A 23,198-nucleotide genomic window follows, 5' to 3' on the forward strand; every position below is an offset into this window, starting at 1 on the left:
TTTTGAATTCAAAAGTCCGTTGGAAAAATCAGAAACTCAAATTTCAGTCCCAATAAGCGAGCCAATAAGGGTCGTAAAATTTACAAAATTTTCCCTTTTTTCTTCCCTTTTAGTCCCGCTATACTAAGGGTCCGAGGGTCGAATTTCGGGCAGCACACCCTCGTCAGCTCGCAACCCTAGTTCCCGCCCTAGTTAGTATCCCCGGGTACACAGGGAAGGATCCCAAGACTAGGCAAGCATCTAAGGAGCTACACAAACAACGCGGTTTTCCAATCATTATCATAATTGCAGGTACAAAAATAATGTATGTAAATTACTTTTATAAAAAATTAAAATTACTGATAATTTACCAAAATAATATATTTACATTTGATATCCCTTTATGTGTGAAATGAATCGCCTCGCACGAAAAAGCAAGTACTTTTATCTCAAGTATCTCTCCACTATATAGCATATGCATTGTACGTAAAGTATGACGAGAAGTATGAAACTGTGCACGTAGAGATATCGGGTTTGGGAGTATTCTAAAATTCCAAGGGGACCGGGGCAAATTTGCTGCCAAGTTCTTTTTTTTTGAGTTTCTCGCTCGATTCTGGTAGCGCTCATGTAGTTAGTTTACATCGCATGTTATTATCTGATATTTCGACGGCGTATGGCGGGCGTGCACGCTAAAGCTCTAAAGGAGCGGACCAATTTTCGCGGAATTAGATTTCGCTGTTCACAGCTCAAAACTTAGAAGTTTAAATTAATTCTAATCTTTGCTGACGTAATCATTTTTTCAAAAGATTGACTTTGATGAGCTACATCTTTGGTTAGAGTTTGAAGGGAATTGGATGAACAGATGAAATTTGAAATGTTTAGATCTTATGTCATTGATCATGACGTCATAATCTGTTTTTGTGGTTTTTCGCGAAAATGAGCGGGAAAACAATTAGGCAACACATCAGGTTAGAAACTAGACCATAGTACCTCTCATGTTCAGCCCTTTTTCTGGTCATTTTCTGTCGACTAATGCGATCTAAAGATGATAGTCATTTTCAGTTTTTGAGACATACCATAAGTTACTTACCCGATTAGTAAGCTTATTCGTTAAAATAAAACTGCAATACGTGTGTAACGTATTTTCTTACGTAGCGTAAGACGAAGTGCGTGAAAAGTTGGACATAAGGGATTGTCTTTTATCCGTTTCTTTAACGGCACTTAAAAAGTTCAAGTCCTCCATTCCTTTTCGAAAAGCATTCATCCATATATTCAAATCTTCACGTGATGCAGCGCAAAAATTATACGTCGGTTTTCGGCCTTTTAGTGAGGAATTTTCGTGTGCTCGTACCATGAAGCAGTGTTCAGAAGGAGATTGTGGATGGTTACCATCGATACCCTCCATAACAAAACATTCCATTCCCGCTTTCTCGATTGAGACTTCCCCAATTGGTTCTGAATCCTTTTGAGAAAAAAAATTAAAGTTAGAAAATTAATTCAAAAAACGAAATTGCAATTTTTCAAAATACTTCCTAAGATTTTCCTGTTTCTTGCAACTCCATACGAAGGGAATGACTCCCGCGGCGGCCTGCAACCTTTTGCAGTGGAATTAATTCCAACTTCTATTATTCGAATCTTTCTATATTCGAGCTAATTTTCAGTCCCCGTTAATCAAGTGGAAAAGCCTTGCAAATTACTTTCTATGTTCGAATTTCTCTGTAATAATATCAAAACTATAAAGCCAAAATTTACTTACCAGGGCTTTTTCGAAGTATAAAAAGCGATGGAAATCGACACAAACATATCTTTTACGCCAACTGTCTCCATCCTAAAAAAGTGATAAAACAAATTATAAGAAAACTCAAAAGAGTGGAGACAAATTTAGGTTTTAGGTTAGACGATGCTATCGTCCGTATAATATATTATTATGATATATAACATGGTTTGTCTATTATAAAACGTAATATGTTTCGCGTCGGATAGAGTCTGTGTTTAAGACAACAGCCATCCCCGTAAAAAAATCCCGTCTTCACGTTTGTTCCTCTTAGATGTAACTCATAGCATAGTCTAGTTTTAGGTAATCTCCCGTACAGAGCCATTGAACCACTTAGTTTTGTAGTGTTATTGATGGGTTTGAGTATGAGTTTCACGTGAAAGGGTATGCCTTTTTTAATCTTTTGCAAATTTTCCCCAAAACTTCTTATTCGAGGATTAGCCATAATTTTATGCCAAACTTATATCTACCGACTCACATTTACTTCTAAGCCGTCTGACTACTTGATTGGTTTCTACCCCTAATCTAGGTCATAGGCAAATGGAAAGTTAAATTTGGATTTAACACAGGTTAAATCGCGGTTTTACTTTTACTTGATAAGCGCTATATACACTCTCTAACTGAAAGCTGACAGGATGAAATATTTTACCTCCCTCCCTCCCTGCAGTTATGGTTGTAGGCGATCCTCACTTATTTATACTAATACACGTTTTTTTTTTTTTAAGAAACACACTTTTAAGAAACATGAGGCTCAGAATGTCTAAAAACTAAGAAACATCTAAGAAACATGCTGAGGCTGAGAATGAGAAAATAGCATTTTTTAATTCGTTTTTTTAAGAACCTTCCAATCAAGGTTCCAGAAATATACATACATAACAGTTAGAAACACTTGAGAAAGTCAGAAAATCAATATGTAGAAGATATGAAAGTACCGTAAATTAGTCAATTAGACTATTGTATTATCGACATGCGTCCTTTAAGGCTTTAAGCTTGATACAGTTTAGAAACATGTAAGAAACATTTAAGGCTCAAAAGGTCGATTTCTTAAGAAACATTGAGGCTGCTTGGTAAAACTAGTTTCTTAAAAAAAAAAAAACGTGTATTGTACTTATCGGGACAAATTTTCCCAAAAACTTCTTGAAGGCATGACGGCGCATAAATAGGATGGAACCAAAATTTTTTAGTTAGACCAATCTTACTTTGCCTCCAGTTTTGTGTAGATATCCTGATTTGATAAATTTCCTTGATTGCAAAAAGTCAACCTAGAAAAATTAAAAAAAACTATGATCATCATCTGTATGCTTGGTTAAAAAGAGAGCATAAACTTTAGACTGCAAGTAGCATTATAAAGGGAACGTCGACTCAAACCACTTTTTTTTATTTTTCCACGAATAACTTTTCTTGAGAAAAGCTTTCTCGAAATAAATTTTCATTTTAAGTACATTTTCCGGACGTCTGGAACTTAAATTTTCAAAATCCCCTCAACAGTTAGCTTTTGCGGTGTCACTATACCTCAGCCCTCCATATTAAAATGCTTCCCACGGCACTAGAATTTGCTGAATAAGAACAAACGTTGGTAACGTAGGTATTAAAAAATGTTTTTCTTTCTGGCCTATCTGGCCTGGCTAAATAAGTCTGTTTGGAAATAGTAGCTTTAATCATGGATTTGTTATAGAGACTCTGGATAAACATCAAATGAAACGGTGGAGAGAGAAGTATTGTCTTTCTATTGTTTCAGAAAACAATTGATGTTCTAGCTTTATCCGCAAAGGACAACTGTCATGGCGGCGCGAAGGACTCTGATTTTGAAAAATGATTAATACTCTAATTTCTAAAAAGTTTTTTAACTTTTTCTATTCGTACTTTTGCTGGCCAAAAGTTTGAAAATAAATGCTAGAATACCAAACGGATACATTTATGAAATCTGATGTGAGAAAAAAATCATCAGATGAGTAAAATCAAACAAAATGCTTATAATGACACGAATTTTGAATTGGGAATATCTTTCCAATATATCTCCTAGAAGAGCTGAGATTGACATATATTAGATGTGAGTCTCATAGCTCCACTGTGGTCTGAAAATCTTTTGGTGGCACGGTGGTGGCATGGTGGATTTTTTGAGGTTGAAGTTTAAAAATTTCTGGTGTTAACATTCAATTTCTTATACATAACATGTTTTTCCATCTTTCTCGAAATTTAAAACGTCAGAACGACGTATAATTAGTAATTAACTAGACGAGTTTGAATCTCAGAGGAGAACTTAAAGTCTCATTTGGGAATTGGATAAGTGTATTTTGATGAGAAATGCAATTAAAATAATACGGAAAATCATTTAATGGTGGAAGGAGGGTGAACAATAATGTCATTACTGCGGACAAGGCTTGTACATGAGAAATTGGCAAAAATCAGCTCATTGTTTTTCCAGTGTCTATAATAATTCCATGCTTTAATAGATGGAGATTGGCTGAAAAACTTTTTGACGTCAAACAAAGTGACGTGCCATGTAGCCAATTCATGTTATTCGTGACGTAATATTTTATATGAAAGCACTCAAAATAATCCGTACGTTTGCCACTAGTTTAATTGTTAAAGTCAAAATTAGTGGCAAACACCCGGTCTTTTATGGGTGCTTCCGTAAATAACATGACGTCATAAATATCACGAATAGCTAATAGCCAGATCAGTCCACGCCCATATTAAAAGACGACCTTAGTCCAGAAATGATCACATACCACTGGACGTTCAACTTCGTATAAATAGGGTGTTAAGAATTTCAGGCGTGCTCCACGAATTGTTAGATACCAGTCAACTATCTCCTGAAAGAAACATCAAAATGATATATACTATTTTAAAGGTTTTATCTTACATAAGTATGTTCCCGTTTCATATCAGACACATATCTTATATCAGGACAGTGTCTGCTATAAGCAAAAAATATTTTTCTTTTCCCCTTTCTGACGAATCTTGCTCCACATCCCTGTCAATCCAATGTGAACAAGTGATACTTTTATGGACCTACCTGGTTATCAAAACTAATCAATGAACATTGAAACAATGAAACACATAAGACATAACTGGACAAAATAAAAAATATATAATGAAAGCATGTCTATTGGGAGAAATTATCAGCCCTATTATTGAAAAAGCTAAAAGAAATTATTATAAACGCTTTTCTTTATAAAAACAATCCACTTTCAGAAAATACACAGCTTAATAAATAAGGTTTCTAGAAAACTCAAACCATCGCCTCTACCGTGACATTTTCTACTTTGAGAAAAAAAAAATCAGTTTTATTGACAATCGAATCATGATTGATGGTGGGAATTGCTATCAATGATGTTTTTTTTTTGAGAAAAAACAAAGAAATGTTAGGAAAAAGCCCAATAAAAATCTGCAAAAACGGCGATTTCCGGCATATTTCCGGCATTTTCGGCTGTAAAAAAAATTTTCTCAAAAAATCGAACTCTGTCATGTTTTGAGCATTGCGAATACGCATATTTCTGCAAAAAGATCAGAAAAAACTAAGGATGAAAATTCGAGAAAATGTAAAAAAAACCGGTTTTTCCGGCATATTTCTGGCATTTTCGGCCGGAAAAAAATGTTTTTCGAAAATCGGGCTCCGTCGCATTTTAGGTATTGTCATTTTGCATCAGTGTGCAAAATTTCATAAAAAAATATAAAGTACAGCTCGAGAAATTCAAGAAATACTGTCTTTCCGGCGAAAATAGGTTATTCCGGTGATTTTTTAATAGTTCCGGCTTTAAAAATCAATTTTATTGAAAATTGAAACACGCTTGATGGTGGGCATTGCTATTAATAATGTTTTTGAATGAAAAAACAACCAATTATATGGAAAAAGTCTAATGAAAATCCAGAAAAACGGTGATTTCCGGCATATTTCCGGCATTTTCGGACTTGACCATGTTTTGGGCATTGTTAATACGCATCTTTAAGCAAAAAATCAGAAAAAACTAATGATGAAATCTCGAGAAAATGTCAAAAAAACCGGTTTTTCCGGCATATTTCCGGCATTTTCGGCCGGAAAATTTTTTTTTTCGAAAATCGGGCTCCGTCACATTTTGGGCATTGCCATTTTGCATCTTTGTGCCAAAAATCAGAAAAAACTAATGAACCAATCTCGAGAAAAGCTGGTAACAGACGGACGGACGGACGGACGGACGAACAAAGGTTAATTTATAGGACCTCCAGGTAGGTCCAAAAATCTTGTGAATTAAATTTGATGGGAGTAAGCAAAGGATATCACTCTTATTAAAAAAAAACCTTTAACTATTTTTGAGTTGCGGAAGCACCGCGATCTTCAGAATAATTTTTGAAAATCTGGGAAATTTAAAGTTTAATTTTTGTAATAATTTCAAAGTAACTTTTCAAAACGACCCTATCCTTTTAATAAATAAAGCGCATATGTGTACAATTTGAGCACAACTAATTTTTACTTCCCTATCAAATACCCTCCCTTTCTTTACGACCAAATTTAAGCATTTTTCTAATCCGCTAAATCCGATTAAAGATCACCGTGAAGTTGTTGCGCTATTTACAAGGGACTGAACCCTAAAAATCTTCAAAATAATAATTTTAAATTTAGGATTTCTTTGGGTACCCTGTTTAAAGTTAATTAAGGAATTTTGGAGTCTACTGCTGGCTGAATAACTTTTGATCATGTCCAATGTAAATAAGTTAAGTTTTGAGAAGCATGGTGTCATTGGGACCCAATGTTCTACTTTTATTATTTTCTCATTGAGAGCAAGTCTAAATTCTGTTACATCGCAGTGAGTCATATCCTCAACAGTGTTATTATTAGGAGCGATGGCCGAGTGGTCAAACACCACGTTCAGCCGCTACGTTCCGTTTTGCTCCAAAACTAAACAGTTCCGAAACACTGTGTGAACGTCAAAAGTGGAAACGTCAAAATAGAAGACGCTACAAAGCAAAACAGATCGAAAAGACTTCGCTCCACTATTTTCATCTGTAACGTCTGAACATGATCTTGTAAAAATTCCAAATAAAAGGGGTGGCTTGGACAAAAAAAGAGGGGGGTTAATTTTTTAGGGGGGGGGCTAGGAAGATTTGCCAATTTACAAAAGAGTGTCTTTGTTTTCCATTCATTTTTAAATTTCTCAACAATTATTATTTTTATAGTTAGAAATTGTAAGAGTTTGTGAGTAAAAGGTCGAAAAAAGAGGGGGTTAAACTGAAACCTGGAAAATAGAGGGGGGTGCCATTTTAAGGGGGGCTTGATACCCACTATATGGTAACCCTATGTAAAAATGTTTGCTGATTGAAACAGTCAAACGAAGCAAAGTAAAGGATCTGGGTCCTAACTTACAAAACTTTTGTCCGCATATACATAAATATGCCTTTGTTTCGATTGGTTGTTTTGCATGATGGGAAAAGTGATTAGCATGCTATGTTTTTCTCCGGTGACGTCACTATGAACCATCATTAAATTAATTCCACTGATGCTAATCTTGTGTTTAGGTTCATTGTCCTATGAAGAGGAAAATAAATGAATGGGATGTATAATACAGTCAAATAAGTAGAATCACAAAGTGTTCAAGAAAATTCGAAAAATTCGAGCAAATATTGAAAGCACCGCGTGTAGCAGCTGTAAGTTACACGTTTTTTTTTTTATAAGGAACCTTAACTTTGCTCTGAGCCTGGAGTTTTTTATTTTTACAGAGAATTTCAGCCTCAAAGTTCCTTATCGAGTTCCTTATTTACATAGCTGCTAAGTTTGGATAACCATCTCTTACTGTTCCTTAAAACTTGTTTTCTTATTCTCAGCATGAGCAGTTCCTAAACAATTCCTTATTTTTTGAACCATTTTGAGCCTCGAGTTCCTTATAAACGTGTTCCTTATATAAAAAAAAACGTGTAGTTCTTTATTCCCGATATAATGTGTAATGTATTTTATATAAGAGTTAGAGGCTGGTTTTGGTAATTTTGAGTCCAAAATGTCCTTTAACATACTATCCCTATTTCAGTATATGCATACTATAAATGCCTCCACACATGGCACACTGTAGACCATGGCTTATCGTAAGAGAATCTGCCCAATTTGGCGCACCGACTGATCTTTTCATCCCGATTTGGGATAAATATTATATCAGTAAAGACTTTCTCACCCCTTGTTTGATGTACATTTTGAGATATCCTTCCTCCGCGGATAAGACGAAAAATCTGCGTTGCCATTTACTGTCCTTCTTCTTTTTTTTCATCAGAAAACCATACTTCGAACCTGAAAATCCATAAAAAATTAACACCTTAAAATAGTTTTCAATCAAAACGAATAGGTTATTCGAACATTGAAAATAAGTAAAAATGCAAATTTAGAAGGCTCCGATAATTAACTAACATTAGCCGCACTTAGTATATGGAATAGAGGGTTACTTGTTTTACCGTACAATTGAGAACAATGTCTTATTTTAGGATCTGAAATAATGATCCACCTTACCTACGCAATAAGGTCTTAATTCCTCAGTCACTTGATTTTCGGTGAATTCTTGTCGCTCGTATTTCGCTCGTATCCATTGCTCAATTAGATCACTGAAGGTGAGACAATTAATTTTAAGGAAAAACTTGATGACGAAAGATCCCTTTAAAGCCGCATTTTTACCGTCTTCGATCTTGTGGATCCAAATTGCAGGTCTTCCTCAATCGTTTTATTTACCCCCCCGTCCTTAAAAGGGTTGATGATTTAAGGACCGAAGTGTATCTGTATCCCTATGAGTCGTTTGTTTTGTCAAGATTTTATCTATTAACATTTTTTTTGGTTCAGATTGAGCAAATAGCTAAACAACAAATTACCGTATTACTATTCTTTAAAACGCCCCTCGTTTATTTGAAACAAGTAGCTCGTGGGGTACCTGTCGCTTTTCAAATTGCCGTTGGTTGAAAATGATTTAATAAACGCCCCTTCCTTTAAACGTGCCCTCGAATAAACAGCTCTCCTCAAAACTAAATAATTAAGCTCAAGCTTAGACGACTGACTTTCTGCCCTGCCTATTCTAATTGTTAAAGTAAGCAATTTGGCAGTTAAATGTTTGCTTGAAAAAGGTTGAAAGCAGACATCGCATTGATGTCAAAAGAGGGCAATGCATAAACTTTAGACAGCCAACTTTCTGCCAACTTCAATTCATAATTAGAATAGGCAGGGCGAAAAGTGGGCCGTCTAGATCTAAATAAACATCAGGGACTTTTATTCGAATTTATACAATCTCACTTACTCTGGTGAATGTTTATCAACAATTGGCCAACATTTTGGGACGTTTACTTGCCATTTTTCTACACCTAACATATTCCCACCAGCTTCCATTTGCTAGAAAAATAAAATGTAATATAATTTTTTGGATGGATGGGGTTTTGTAAGCCTATTTGGCTGTGAAGTTAGGTGTATAAGGGATACCTTATCGGCCAAAACTTAGTCGGCCTTATAATTATTAGTCGGCCCTAATTTTAGTCACTAAGGGTCGACTAATAACTAAGTTTTGGCTATTTCTAAATTTTTAGTCGGCCCTAATTTTAGTCACCAAGTCAAAATTTAGTCACTTAGGGCCAACTAAGTTTTGGTCGATAACGTACAATGAAAGAAATTCCTGTATTATTAATCAGTTTTGATATTTGGATGATTTTGATGTGCAAACGGTTTAAGTAGTATTCATCTTATGGATCAGAAATCACTAGAATAAGCCACGGCAGGGGATTTCACAGGGTTGATAAAATCGGGAAAATTTGCCAGAGAGAATTTTTGAGAAAGATATTAATGGTAAAAAAGCCACTTTGCTGCCAGGGAGTGTCGAAATCTCATATAAATCTACAGTGTGTCTGGAGAGAAAGTAATCTGTACCAGAGTATACACTCACGTTTATCGCTTCGTAGTACACTCTGTGCACATTGTCTGTTTGATTAAAAAAATTCCCATACGTGGGTAAAGTATGATTAATAAATAGCAACACTTCTCTCATCCTCTCCCCTCTCTCGCCAACACTCCATCGCAGCGGCCGATTTGAAAAATCTCAAATGAGAAAAGACAATGACAACAGACCCTCTACGGCAATGAATTTTGAAATTGTGTGTACAGACAAGAGAAAAAGCGGAGCATATTTAAAAAATTTTTATCTTGAGGAGTTTCACGGACACACTGTATTTGGCTTTTAAAGAGTTCTGTTGGGAAATTCTTTACTAAAAGGTTCTACTTGAAATTTCAACTTTACTTTCTTTCCAAAATGTTAAGACAATTCATACAAATTATGAATATAATAGATGAGATTTTAACAAGAATTTATCATAAATTGGTACACATATTACAACACATAACCAACAGTAATAACAGGATCTGGTGGTTTTGTATGCACGATCAAAGTCGATGATCATTTTTAACTAAATGTGAAGATAAAGTCGAACAGTAATATCAGAATGAACTTGTCCTGTATCGTTTCTCTGGTTTTCTTCATGGCTTTCAGTTTGTGTAGAAACAGTGTGATAGCCATGAAAATTCTCTTCCCTGTTGCTGGGCGGCGGGTGTTTTGTAGTGGGCGGCGGGTGTTTTGTAGTGGGCGGTGGGTGTTCTGTAATGGGCGTTGGAAGTTCTGCCGTGTGCGGTGGGTGTTCTGTAGTGGGTGGTGGGTGTTCTGTAGTGGACGGTGGAAGTTCTGTAGTGGGTGGCGGGTGTTTTGCAGTAAGCGATGGGTGTTCTGTAGTGGGCGGTGGGTGTTCTTCAGTAAGGGGCGGGTGTTCTGAAGTGGTCGGTTCGAGTTTACCCTGTACATAATCATGATTTAGTTGATTATGGCATTCAGAATATAATTGTGAGTTTTGATTCGTTTCTTGTACTGGGATAACCTTGTCTACCAAAATGTTCCTCGGCTGCCGTAAATCTGGCTGATCAGGGCGCTTCGCTGGTTCAATTCCTCTCTCATGTCTATCCTCGTGTGGATCATTATTTTGATTAGCTTCAATATTTCCTTCAGCCATATATCTTGGATTGTGCTCCCCATTCTGTAATAGCGGATCTTGTTCTGGATTTTCAGGACCCTGATATCTGCAACAATATTCAGACAGAACATCGCTAGTCCAGACACAGTATAAGAAAATTTGTTGTCGGAATTTCCTCTCGATTGCTAGTATAAGTGTAACATTAAGCAAGGGAGCAATCAAAACGAAAGAAAGCAGTAAATCTCCATCATCTAAAGAATTATTGATCTTCCATGCCTGTAATATACATTCTCTTTGTGATGAACAAAGATCCGAGATACGAGATAGATACCTTTATCAAATATATTGAGATACGTGGTAATGTAAAAAGTCAATCCAGCACCATGAATTATAGACAATACACAATAAACCCAGAGTGAAAAATCATCCAATACCGGGTTGAATGCATTATCTCTCCAGCAGCAGGAAAACCTCCATGCGCTTTTCACAGCGAGTATGTAGATAACAAGACCACCCAATGTTATTGGGCTCAATATGATAGCATAATACGATGTGATAATGTTCTCCGGGTAATAAAACGCAACAATAGTATTGATTACGATGAAGACAAAACCTTTACAGACAAGAGAAATATAAAGCTCCCCTCGTAAGTTTTGGTTGGCTGTTTTGTAGTGTAGGTAGTAATCGGTGATTATAAATATGAGGACTAGTAATAATTGAGCCATATTAAAGCCGAGAAATGGTATTAGGGTCTCTCTCCAACTAAAGAATAAGTCAAGAACAACTGATTGATAGTCATAGTATTTATCGTTAATATTTATATCGCTTAAAATCCAATTTAATGTAACAAAAGAAAGTAGCTGTAAAAACGAAGCTTGCTGTACCAGGAAAATGATAGGTTTGTTAAAGCAATCTGCACCGGTTTTCTGAAGCAAAACAATTAAAACAATAAATCCAATGATAGTCCATACATTCAACAGTGTAATACCTGATAGGAAAAGACCATAATGATTCACTACACCGGATACGAATACCCCAGAATTTCCATATTGATCCCCAAACTCTAATTTGAATGTTGAGTGTTTTTTACCAAATAGCCATACTGTGATAACAGTTAGTGAACAAATGTATACAAATACGTGGATGGATAGTAATAATTTCGCCATTGTCATTTCTGAAGCCTGCTCCTCTAGTCTGAATCCTGCTCCTCTAGAGATTAAAATATCTGTCCATCACTCAAAACTTTCGGTAAGAAATTTTTGATTGGTTTGGTGGCTGACTGCGTATTGTATACAAATCGCGAGGCGATTGGACTTGCAATTATTGAATCTACTGATGCTTTTATACTTATCCTTAATGAACCCCACACTGTTCCATTTCTATCCAAGAGTTTATATATGTATGTCTATTTTGCTTACACTGCTACGGTATCAATTGGTCGAATATCCCTTAAATTCAAAGACAGGACAGAACTGGAAATATGTCTCCGTAATGTAAACAAGATATGATATGCATGTGATGTGTGTGTCGAATTTCACATAATATCAAATATAGACTGAAGTCGTTTATAATCCGCGTAATACAGTAATAATAGTTGTTATACGATAATACCATTTACCAATTGTTACGGTATAATGAATTGCTTTGTCATATATATAGTCTAGAAGTATAAAACCTTCAACTACTCAAAATGGAAACACTAAAGACCAAACCCACAAAACAAAAAGACAAGACAAATCACAACAAACATCTAGAATGAACATTCACAGAAAATCAATCAGGTCGGAGTTGAAAAGGAAAATATGATGACATAGAAATCCATCAATGCAAAACTAGTGATCTAAAATGAATATAAGGAAGAAAGCAACTCAATATGAGTTAAGATGGAAAAAAATAACTCAATATGAGTCAAAAAAATATTTCATGAAAACACATAATCTGTTCCTCAGTTTTCGACCTACACAGAATTTCGGCCTCTTACGAAAATATCCTCCTATATGATGGAAATAGGGTTGTGTAAGTAGGCGCCAAGCAGTGTTAATTAGACACCACCACAGATAAAATATAGTAAAACAATGTGTTTAGTGAAAGAAAACCACGGAACCAGTCGAAGAAACTAAAATAACAATGAGAAAAGAAGTATACTTTCTACGTGTTTCTACTAGACAAAGTTACCACACCTTTGACACGTTTCTGCCACAACGTTGAAGAAAGCATACTAGAAGAGAAGGAACTGGGATTTGATCGCCACTATCCAACCCTGTGGCTCTATATAATTTCTTTATCATACCCCACTTTTTCTTAATTAGTCGTCTGGCATGTTAAACTACATCAAAAACCATATAATATTCAACGTATATGTAGAGGTAAAAGTAAAGGTATGAAAAGCGCTATCTCCTCGAAATACTTGGTTTCAAGAAACAAGCTTCCCGAAACGCAAAGTCGAAAAATAAAGTCGACATATGCGTAGATAGCCTTGTAATGTAGGACTTTTCGACGGTCTTTTAATTATTTTGATATGTGGAATATTGGGTATTACCACTTGACACTTGCACTTGAAGCAGGAGCAACGGGCTAATGATATACTTTCATCTCGTACACCCCTGTCTCACAGCCCCGGTTAAACTTTTTCCTACAGTTGGGATGAAAATTTCGATTGAAATCTCAATAGGGATAAAAATTCTATTGTTCCAAGGTTAAAATATGTTTAAAATAAGGCATTATTAATTGAAGGAACACGAAAACTTGTTCAAGTTATAGAGGTTTTAAAACTTGCTTACTAGAAACATGAAGAAATCTCTTGAAAAAAAAAATCCTCCAAAATTACAAAACATCTTAAGAACTTTTTGTTAAGGCAATTTTGTTGTTGAGAATCACTGCCATAAAAAGCTAAAACACCTACCTTGACTTTGGCGTCGTCAAATGTGTCAAGCAATATGGATTTCGTTACGGAGAATCTCGTTCCCAGGGCCCTGTGATGGCCTGAACATTTGATGCAAATGAATAAACCAAGATTCAATGAAACAAAGTTTGGTTCCGGTTCTGAACAAACAATAACGATGACGAAACATGATTAAGGACATAAGCATACAGGCTAATAATTTACTTCTGACTCGGCTCGCTTTCTGAGTCTCAATAAATAGACTTCTAGTAGTTATTGAGAGATACAATTCATGATATTCATGACGTAATGCTTCATACGACAAGACCCTGGTTTTTGCCAGTAATGGCAAATTTTGTACAACTTTTGTCTAGTTAAAATTTACCACTACTGGCTAAAACCGGGGTATTTCCGTTAGAAAAGATTACGTTATGAATATCATCAATTGACTAAAAGAGCCTTGGGAGCTGCTGGGGGCCAATTTTTAATGACGTTATTTTACACATAAACAATGAATTTTGATCATTATACAAACATCATTTGAAACTAAGTGATGAGAGGAAAGTGCTAAAAACGTAGATAATGAAAATTGTTCTTGTTGTCCTATTTGGTCCACCAGGGCTCCTGGATTTTTACAGAATTTACATTAATTATTTGCTGGGTATAATTATTTGATACAATTATTTGATAATTAATATTGACAACCTTCAGTTCCACAATCAGCACACTGGCTGTTACCAGGGATACGCATCAACTCTTGAAGACGATGAGCACATTGCTCCGATGACATCGCTAACGTGCTGAAAAACTAAAGAAAAAAGAAAAAATACAGGTTACGTTAAGAGAACAAATTTTCGCAGGAACAAATTTTCGCGGAACAAATTTTTGCAGAATTCAATTTTCGCGGTTTTTCGACAAATCCGCGAAATTAAATTCCGCGAAACACGAATATTCTCATGATTAAAAAAAACACCTATAAAATTGGCCTTTTTTGGGAAAAATAGGCCATATTTTCAACAAAAAATCCTCTCTCAACCACGAAATTAAATTCCACGAAAATTTCTTTCCTTAAGGGCTTTGACCACTGTGAATTTTTCATATTGTCGTGTATAAAATGTGTTTTTATGACTGATATAACCGACAAAACTATGGCATGTTATACATTTTCTGTTAGACAAACTATTCCTGAATCTGAAAATGAAGACATTTGCGAAGACAAGTATTTCAACTTTGAGGAGCTTATTTTCGGCGAAGAAGAAAGATTTTGAAAATATTTTTGCTAGATGGTGTATCTTTAACCAAACTAACAATAAATTTTCGGAAAATTTTTGTAAAAACTTCTTTGTCTCAAAATCTTGAAAATATTGGTTTTGACCAATTTTTCATCCCAATTTTTCGTACAAAAAGAGTTATAACTTTTGAAACATCAATTTAGAAAGAAAATTTTTAGATAGTTCAATCTTTTGCAGACAATTCAAAAAATTACCCATTAAAACTTAGCACTTTTTGTAAAAGAGGGTAATATAACATTTTATTTCATTATTTCAATTCATTTGTATAAGACTGGTCTCCACTTTTGCGCGAAATGGGCGACAGCTTTTTCGTAACCTTTTTTGCCTGAAGAAAAGATTACGTCATAAAAAAGTTTCGCGCGAATACATTACATTAATTTATTTCAAAATTTCTGAAATTTTTTAATCAAGTCTTTATGATTAAAAAATTTACAAGTGTAACAGTCCTCTTTTAAAGAAAATAAAGACCTATAAATTCTTGAAAAAGAAATCATTTCTTGCGATTCTTTACCATTTTTTTTGGTAAAGAGTTTAAAGTTTTTTTCTTCACTTCTCTCGAGATCAAAGGCACCGACATGATAGTTCTGTACATTTTTTCGATGAATGGATTTTCTAGCGTTTAGAATTTTTAAACCGTAGTATGGCTAATATGAGATAGGGGTGATAAAAATTTGCGATGAATCCTTGGTTAAGCCTCTTATGAAGATCTATCAATTTTCTCTTGAGTCTTGTATTTTTCCTGATAAATGGAAGAAAGCAAACGTTGTCCCAGTATACAAAAACAAGGGGGACAAGAGCGTAGTTAAAAATTATAGACCAGTGTCTCTTTTGCCTATTCTTGGTAAAATTTATGAAAAATGCATCTTTGACTCCGTCTACAGCTATTTCGAAGAAAATCAACTTTTCACAAATTCCCAGTCAGGTTTTCGTAAAGGAGACTCTTGTGTATCTCAGCTGTTATCCATAACGCATGATATCCTCAAAAATTTTGATGTAAACCCACCCTTAGACACCCGAGGTGTCTTTTTAGACATTTCTAAGGCCTTTGACCGAGTTTGGCACGAAGGCCTTCTTTTCAAGCTTAAGTCATATGGGGTTTCTGGCTCTCTCCTTCTTTTGATCCAAAATTTTCTATTTGGAAGGTCACAGAGGGTAGTTCTTGATAGTCAATCCTCTGAATGGACCCCGATTTCAGCAGGTGTTCCTCAGGGTTCCATTCTGGGACCCCTCTTTTTTCTGGTATATATTAACGATCTCCCCGAAGATATAATTTCCTTGATAAAAATATTTGCTGATGACTCTTCTTTGTTTTCCTTGATTCTTGATCAGATTCGCTGTTCTCAAGAACTGAACAGTGACTTGCAGAAGATAAATGAGTGGGCTCATCAATGGAAGATGTCCTTCAACCCTGATCCTTCTAAATAGGCCGTCGAAGTCTTCTTTACAAGGAGGGTAAACCTAGATCCTCCAGTAATTACATTCAACAATTTACCCATTGCGGTTCAAGATCATCATAAACATCTTGGTCTTATACTTGATCAAAAGTTAGCCTTTGATCGTCATCTTGATGAAAAAATTAAAAAAGCCAATCGAGGTATTGGTCTCATCAACCGGCTTCGCGAATTCCTCCCACGGGACTCACTTCTCACTATTTACAAAGCCCATGTAAGACCACATCTTGCGGAGATGTAGTATACGATCGTCCAGGTAATTCCACTTTCTCTGAAAAAATCGAATCAATTCAATACAATGCCTGTCTTGCGATAACAGGATGTTTCAGAGGAACATCTAGAGAAAAAATTTATCTAGAGCTAGGTCTTGAAAGTCTAGCAGACAGGCGACTTAGCCGCAGACTTATTCTCTTCTATAAAATAATTAATGGCTTTGCGCCAACTTATCTTTCTAATATCCTTCCTCCCCAGAGGGGGGAGGAGGTTGATGAAGATGAGGATGCTGGTGGAAGACGTAGGATTAGACCTCCTTTTGTGCCACCCTTTTGTCGAACCGAACGATATCGTGCTTCCTTTTTTCCTTTTTGTATCAGTGAGTGGAATAACCTGGACGAGAACATACGAAATCTTCCTTCAATCTCGCTTTTCAAAACCGCGATACTCAGATTCTTAAAACCCAATGCCAATTCGGTTTTCAGACTTGATAACAATAGAGGTGTGGTTCTACTTAACCGTTTAAGGGTCGACTTCAGTCATCTTCGGGAACATAAATTCAAACACAATTTTGCAGACACAGTTGATCCTTTTTGCAACTGTCGAAATAACTCTATCGAAACTACACAGCATTTTCTGATGCATTGCCCTGATTTCTCCGATGATAGACATGTAATGTTTGACAGCCTTCTTCAACTTGACATATGCTTGCTACCATTTAACCCAAGAATACTCTCCAGAATACTTCTCTTTGGGGATTCGAATTTTAGTAACAACCTAAATCATGATATAATAAGTATAACCGTAAAATTTATCCAAGATACTGGTCGATTCGAGGGTCCGTTGTTTTGATTGTTCACAATGCTCATTTAGCTTGTTTTTTGTTTAATTTTGCCTAAGTTTTCTATTGTTTTTTTTTTCTCGTTTTTCTTTTTATAAGGTTCCTCTCTCCTGGCGGTATAATCTAGCGGTTTTTTTGCGGGAGGGCTGGAACCTTTTAGTGTTTGTATTCTATGTTCGTGTCATTACTTATAAATAAAAAAAAAAAAAAAAAGAAAAAAGATAGGGGTGAAAGATAGGATAAGAGAAAGATTTTGCATGAAGGATGGATATCAGCCACGAGTTTCTGTGTTCATCCTGAGATATAGAATTCTTCTTTTCTTCTTGGTCACGTAGACGAAGAAGTTCAGCAAATATGTTGTTGTAGGCACTTTTTTCGTTCCTCAACTTTAGCCACTTGCGTATTCAGCAAGACCTTTTAAGCTCGACTTTTCTTTTTCGAATATTTCCTCTCAAATTTCCGTTACAAAAGAATTAGCACAATACGTGCTGCAGCCTTCCTCCTTTCACTCATGTCGTTTGTTGAGTGAGAAAATAAGTTGAGAAAAAAAGATTGAAGATTTGATACAACATTTCGAAAAGACTTTAAAGAAAATAGTTAATTTCTTTAATGTATTTTTGATTAAAAAATTTCAAAAATTTTAAAGATATTAATGTAGTGTAACCACGTCAATTTCGACCAATAGAATTCCTTTATTTTTCAACCGACCAATGACCTTACAAAAACGTCAAAAAGTTTTCGCTCATATTGCGCGAAAGTGAAGACCGGCCTTTACACAGCAGTCTTTAGCAAAAGAAGGAATAACTTTCAATCTTTAACGCACCGCGTGGACACAGATTTTTAGAAAATATTTTGTTTATTCTGCTCTGTCAGCATAAAAGGCGCGCTGATTAAGCAATTCAATTGAAATTTGACGTTATCGTTACAGTGGATGTGAGCAGTACCTGTCGATAATATATCTTTTGTTTTTTCTGACTGTTTACGTAGAACTGTATATCTCCTATATTCTTGGTTTGAAAAAAGCTTTAACTAAGACAGGCAGATCTAATACATACATAAATCAGGGGTATACCTCAAGGGAAGAAATTTTCGCGGGACAAATTTTCAAGCTATAGATGAAAGGTTAATAAAACAAAATAAAATAAATCTCTGAATTTCGTTGCAAACCTCATCAGTTTGACTTTGTCTATAAATCCTCAGTCTCTCAAGATCGGAAAGTCGGCGAACTCCTCGTCTCGCCCCAGGACTCTCTCTGTCACTGGACGAAAGCATCCTCTTAAATTTTAACATTTTGAAATATCCAACAAATGAAAAAACAATTCCTCCTATCCTAATAATATGCTCAATATTCAATGATCAACTTTTTAATGAATTTACTCGGTCGTATAAAATTATAGCATCTTAAAAACCCAATGGTTTTGTATGGTTTTACACTCAGTATTTAGTATCAAAATAGAACCAGAGCTGAATGAAACAATCTGACGATGAAATCAAAACTGACTAAACGATGATATTCTCAATTTGAAGCTCAGCAATCAAAGTTGTCGTTTCATAACAAACTATTTACTTTTTGCCAAACATTCTTCACATTCAAAACAACACAACATTGTTATCAAGTACGGTCACGTTAATTGACCTATTAATTGAAAATTAACAACATTGCTATCATTAATTCACTTCCATAGAAATATCTATGCGATCGAAGGCGCGCGGGCGATTTTCAGTATTTCCACTTATCCCTCACTATCTTATCACAAGCACTTACAATAAAACGCATCAACATCGCCCGTGTGACCCCGTTCTTGGGGTGAAATTCAACAACGTTGCGGAATTTGACACAATAAAGTTTCGGGATTCCGCAGCGCTGCGATTCTATGGAACTTCCCGAACTGATACACGGAGATTTGTTTTCTAAATATCCCTGGGTTAATTCAACTGAAGCTATCCAAATTATTAGTGAGTTTATGTATTTGCATTTTTGAGGACGGTAAAGTGACTGAAGCGATTTGGAATAACCCGTAGTTTTGACCTGCAAAATCGAGGACGGTAAAAGTGCTGTTTTACCGTCGTCCTCAGCTGGTCAGGATCTACTCAAATTATAAACCTTACCGTCTCCGTCGCAGAAAAATACACAAACATAAACTCAGTATTACGTACTTACAGGGCTGTCTAAAAGTTCTTGCAAAGAATCCATACAACTTCTTTAGCTTCTCAGATGCGTTGAAGAAATGATTACCTTTCGTTAGCCTTTGATCAGCTGCTACTGAGATGTCTCCAAAGAGTTCTAACCTTTCTAATCCTCGATTTTCATTTCTCAATCATTTATAGAGAAAAATCGACTTTATGCTATTTGATTAACCTTTCTGGCTTCTTAATAGTATCGAAGGAATATCAAATCCTCTATTTAAATGACGTCATCTACTCTATGATTTCTATTTCGGTTGATTATTAAGATTAATTCTGGCACTATACTGCAGTCTCGATAGTTGCAAAAAGGTATTTACAGCTTTGTTAAAGTGATATGCAGGTTGCTTAAAGCCGAAAAGCGACAAAGGTTTTTGAGTTATAAACCTTACTTAATTTTAAAAGATCTTTTTCCCTGGAAACTAAATATTTATCAAGAACTAATATCGTAAAGTGGGAAACCTAAATCTATTTGAAATATAAGGGACTCTTATAGCTAACTCTTTCTCAGGACTCTTTATCGAATTTTAAAGCCATCTCTTTTATGGTATCTCCACATGTGACGAAAGTAATGTTTTATACCAAGGAATTTCCCTGATTATTTTAATAAGCACTCAGTCAGCTTTCGAATTGAGTTTAGTTATATAAGAATAAAACGGTTTGTTTATAAATATGAAATTGAATTTTCAATCTCGGAGAGTTTAAACTACAAACAAGTGCAAAAGTGCGATTCTGAATGAAAAATACTATCTGTATATATTTTAAAAATGCCACAGAGTATAACCTACATGTTCGTGTTTAGTACATATTGCGGAAAGAGGTCTGATCCCCCTTCTTGACATCCCCATAACCTTTAAAAATGTCCATCCCCCAAGGATTTTAGACAACAAATAGCTAACAAATATATGAAATATCTTTAGAGAGAGAAAGCGAATTAATAAACATCTTTCTTCTTTTTGACCCAGACTATAACTACAGAAAACTTTCTTTCATGAAGACCAAATTTCATAGCAGTGATTGCAAATAATCTACAATATATATGTAAGCCCCCTTCTTAAACTATCCCTCCTTCCTTGCTATCAACCCCTTTTTTCAGGAAAATTTCTGAACCCCCCCCTCTTCTAAATTTTTCCGGAAGGCGTCATCCCCCCTTAAGAAAGGGGGGACGAAGTAGGTAGTACACTCAATAAATCATACCTTTTTCATCCTTCTTGAATTTTAAAAATGTCCTGAGGTGAGTTGGCTTCAAAACAGGCTTGAAAAAGGCTTTCTAAAAACTTCAAACTTCAGAAATCGTAACGTAATACACACATACATTACAGTAAAGAAAGCATAACATAAAAACATACCTTATCACAGCTTGTTTGAGAGTTACAGTTACTTTTTGATTTCTTTGTTATAAGCTTGTATTAACTAGAAGAGATAAAGGATAGATGAATATAGAATTTACTTTTAGTGGTTAAATTATCAAACGATTGAGAAGTTATATAATACACTTAAATTCGTGGAACAGAAAAAGTTGATGTAGTATAAAACTATCAATTATCATTGTTTTAAAAAGCAATTTCTTTCACAAATAAAACTTGGAAATTATTAAAAACAACAATTCTATTAAACAATTTCCTATTACAAATTTACTTTTCAAAACCAGATAGTTATTACATTATACACATAGTGTTACTATTTGCTTAATGTCTCAACATCACCCAAAGAGGAACGATAAGAATTCTTGCATCAACAAGCTATTATTCAAATCCTTCAGCAAAATACTTTTGTAAATTGATCCCGAGATTTATATTACAGATATTTATGAATTTCTTTTGTTATAAATAAAATCACTGAATTGAATACCTACTTGAAACAGGGATATGTTATAGCGGAGCTGGATGAAGGACGAGAATTCCTTAGCGGATTGCTTCTTTGTCTTTTCTATTGTAAACTGTTGAAAATAGAAATCCATCTCTGTCCCCTTGAGTGTTCTGTTTTTATAAGAAAAATTAAGCAGGCGAAGTATTCATGCAGTACGTTTGCACATATTTTGCTATGATGTTCCCGCTTTTCATCAAAATAATATTTGTAGAATATACCCCAAAAGCTTCCTTGTAAATGAAATCTATTTTTATCAGCGTGTGTTATGAATTTGAGAAGCTTTCATGATTTCTCTTTAAAAATTTCGGATGTAAATATTTCGACAAATATTGTTTCAATTGACTTGAAATTTTTTTCGATAATCAGACATACCGACTTGCTATCTGAAAATATCAGTTAGAAAGTGAGGCACCCTGCGGTGTAGCGCGGTATTTCAAATGAAAAAGTACTATTTATAATCTTAGAGAAGAAACTTCTTATAACTTTACTAAGGAAAACAATGTTTTTTATTTTCTTTAATTGTCATTCACCAATGTTTTACAGACCCTCTTGATAATTAAAAGTTTTTAATCGTGAACGATAAATGCAGCAGCAGAATCATTGGCTAAGAGGAAATCCAAATTTCACGAGTTTGTAATTAAAAATGTTAAATTTCATATCAAATTTTAATGTCAGGGACAGAGATAGAACAAGGCTTTTTTAAATGTACGTTATCCAGCTCCGCTATAACATATCCCTGCTTGAAACCTAGTTCTAGAGAAGGAGACTCTTGCTGAGTTTGGGCTGTAGACGTTTTTTACACGAACCTTTTGGTTTTGAAAGCTTATTAAAATAGGTTTCCTAATTTCTAGCTTAATGCCTTATATTCTTTAAAGTACTTAATATTCTCGTTTCAATACAGCCAAGCCAAGTTATTAGTTGCCCATTTCTTCATAATTCATAGCCTTAAATTGCTAACTGCCATTCATTATAAATTGCATATATGCAAATCAAAGTTAGTTGTTTACATGTTACTGATTTATTTTATTTCATGCATTTCCCTTTCCATTTAAGCAAGATAGTGAATTAGTTATCAGCCTTGACTCTAGTCCGGTGTCCACTTAAAGCTTTTTAATAGACTGGATGGTTGATTAAGTGGCCCAGCAGTATATGGATGGTAATATGCCATTTACTTAGGCAGACTGTAAAACAGTCTGCCAGATTTTAGTTGTTTTATGGAAAGTAAAAATAGAATTAAGCCATGTTTTTATTTGAGAATAAGAGATTGAAAATCTAATATTGATGTTTATTTCTCCTTTTTAAATTATATTTTTCAACTCCAAGTAGCTTTTTTACTATTTGGATTTTTAACATTTTCATTCAAAATGGCGATCTCGTCAAATGCTCCTGCTAGTCTACGCCCAGGGGGGGGGGTACTTAGGCAAATGGAGGGTACGGTATGTGCCGCCCTTAAGGGTACCTTTTTTGGACTTCCAAAGTCCCTCTAAGGGTCGGAAAAATCCAAAAATCAAATTTCAGTCCCACTAAGGGTAGGAAAAATAGGAAAATTTCAACTTTTTACCCTCTGAAAGATCGAAATTTGGTCAAAATTGGTCAAATTTGTCCCGCTAAGGGTCGTAAAATTCCCAAAATTTTCCTTTGTTTTCTCCTTTTTAGTCCCAGTAAGGGTCCAAAGTTCGAAAGTCGGGCGGCACCCCCCCCGTCAGCTCGCAACCCTAGTACCCCCCCCCCCCCCCCGGAGTCTACGACACTGAACTCAGTG

At 35.2% G+C, this 23,198-nt stretch overlaps 1 protein-coding gene across 4 annotated transcripts; it reads right to left on the minus strand.

The window, feature by feature from the left end:
- Positions 1-265: 265 nt before the first annotated feature.
- LOC136812454 (arf-GAP with dual PH domain-containing protein 1-like) lies at positions 266-21,443 on the minus strand. Of its 4 annotated transcripts, XM_067068953.1 has the most exons (12): positions 21,423-21,443; positions 20,917-20,980; positions 14,292-14,394; positions 13,608-13,747; positions 8,998-9,089; positions 8,226-8,317; positions 7,897-8,009; positions 7,098-7,259; positions 4,486-4,569; positions 2,953-3,015; positions 1,736-1,807; positions 266-1,441 (listed from the first exon to the last, which is right to left on the minus strand). In XM_067068953.1, the coding sequence occupies exons 3-12, from the start codon at positions 14,374-14,376 to the stop codon at positions 1,127-1,129; spliced, it is 1,218 nt and encodes a 405-aa protein (XP_066925054.1). In that variant the 5' UTR covers positions 14,377-14,394; positions 20,917-20,980; positions 21,423-21,443; the 3' UTR covers positions 266-1,126. The 4 variants fall into 4 exon arrangements, with proteins under 4 accessions (XP_066925054.1, XP_066925053.1, XP_066925052.1 ...); XM_067068952.1 differs by lacking the exons at positions 20,917-20,980; positions 21,423-21,443 and adding an exon at positions 20,765-20,887; XM_067068951.1 differs by lacking the exons at positions 20,917-20,980; positions 21,423-21,443 and adding an exon at positions 19,545-19,619.
- Positions 21,444-23,198: the final 1,755 nt, after the last annotated feature.

This window comes from Clytia hemisphaerica, unplaced genomic scaffold, assembly GCF_902728285.1.
Source record: "Clytia hemisphaerica strain Z4C2 unplaced genomic scaffold, Clytia hemisphaerica genome assembly, whole genome shotgun sequence".
NCBI lineage: Eukaryota > Metazoa > Cnidaria > Hydrozoa > Leptothecata > Clytiidae > Clytia > Clytia hemisphaerica.

Excerpts from the sequence above, each read along its gene's own strand:
- LOC136812454 (XM_067068950.1), bottom strand. The coding sequence starts at position 18,673 with ATGTTAAAATTTAAGAGGATGCTTTCGTCCAGTGACAGAGAGAGTCCT. Across the intron at positions 8,318-8,997 it reads GTTGATAAACATTCACCAGA|TGATCTAATTGAGCAATGGA; the intron begins GTAAGTGAGATT and ends TCTCACCTTCAG. Across the intron at positions 8,010-8,225 it reads ATTAAGACCTTATTGCGTAG|GTTCGAAGTATGGTTTTCTG; the intron begins GTAAGGTGGATC and ends ATGGATTTTCAG.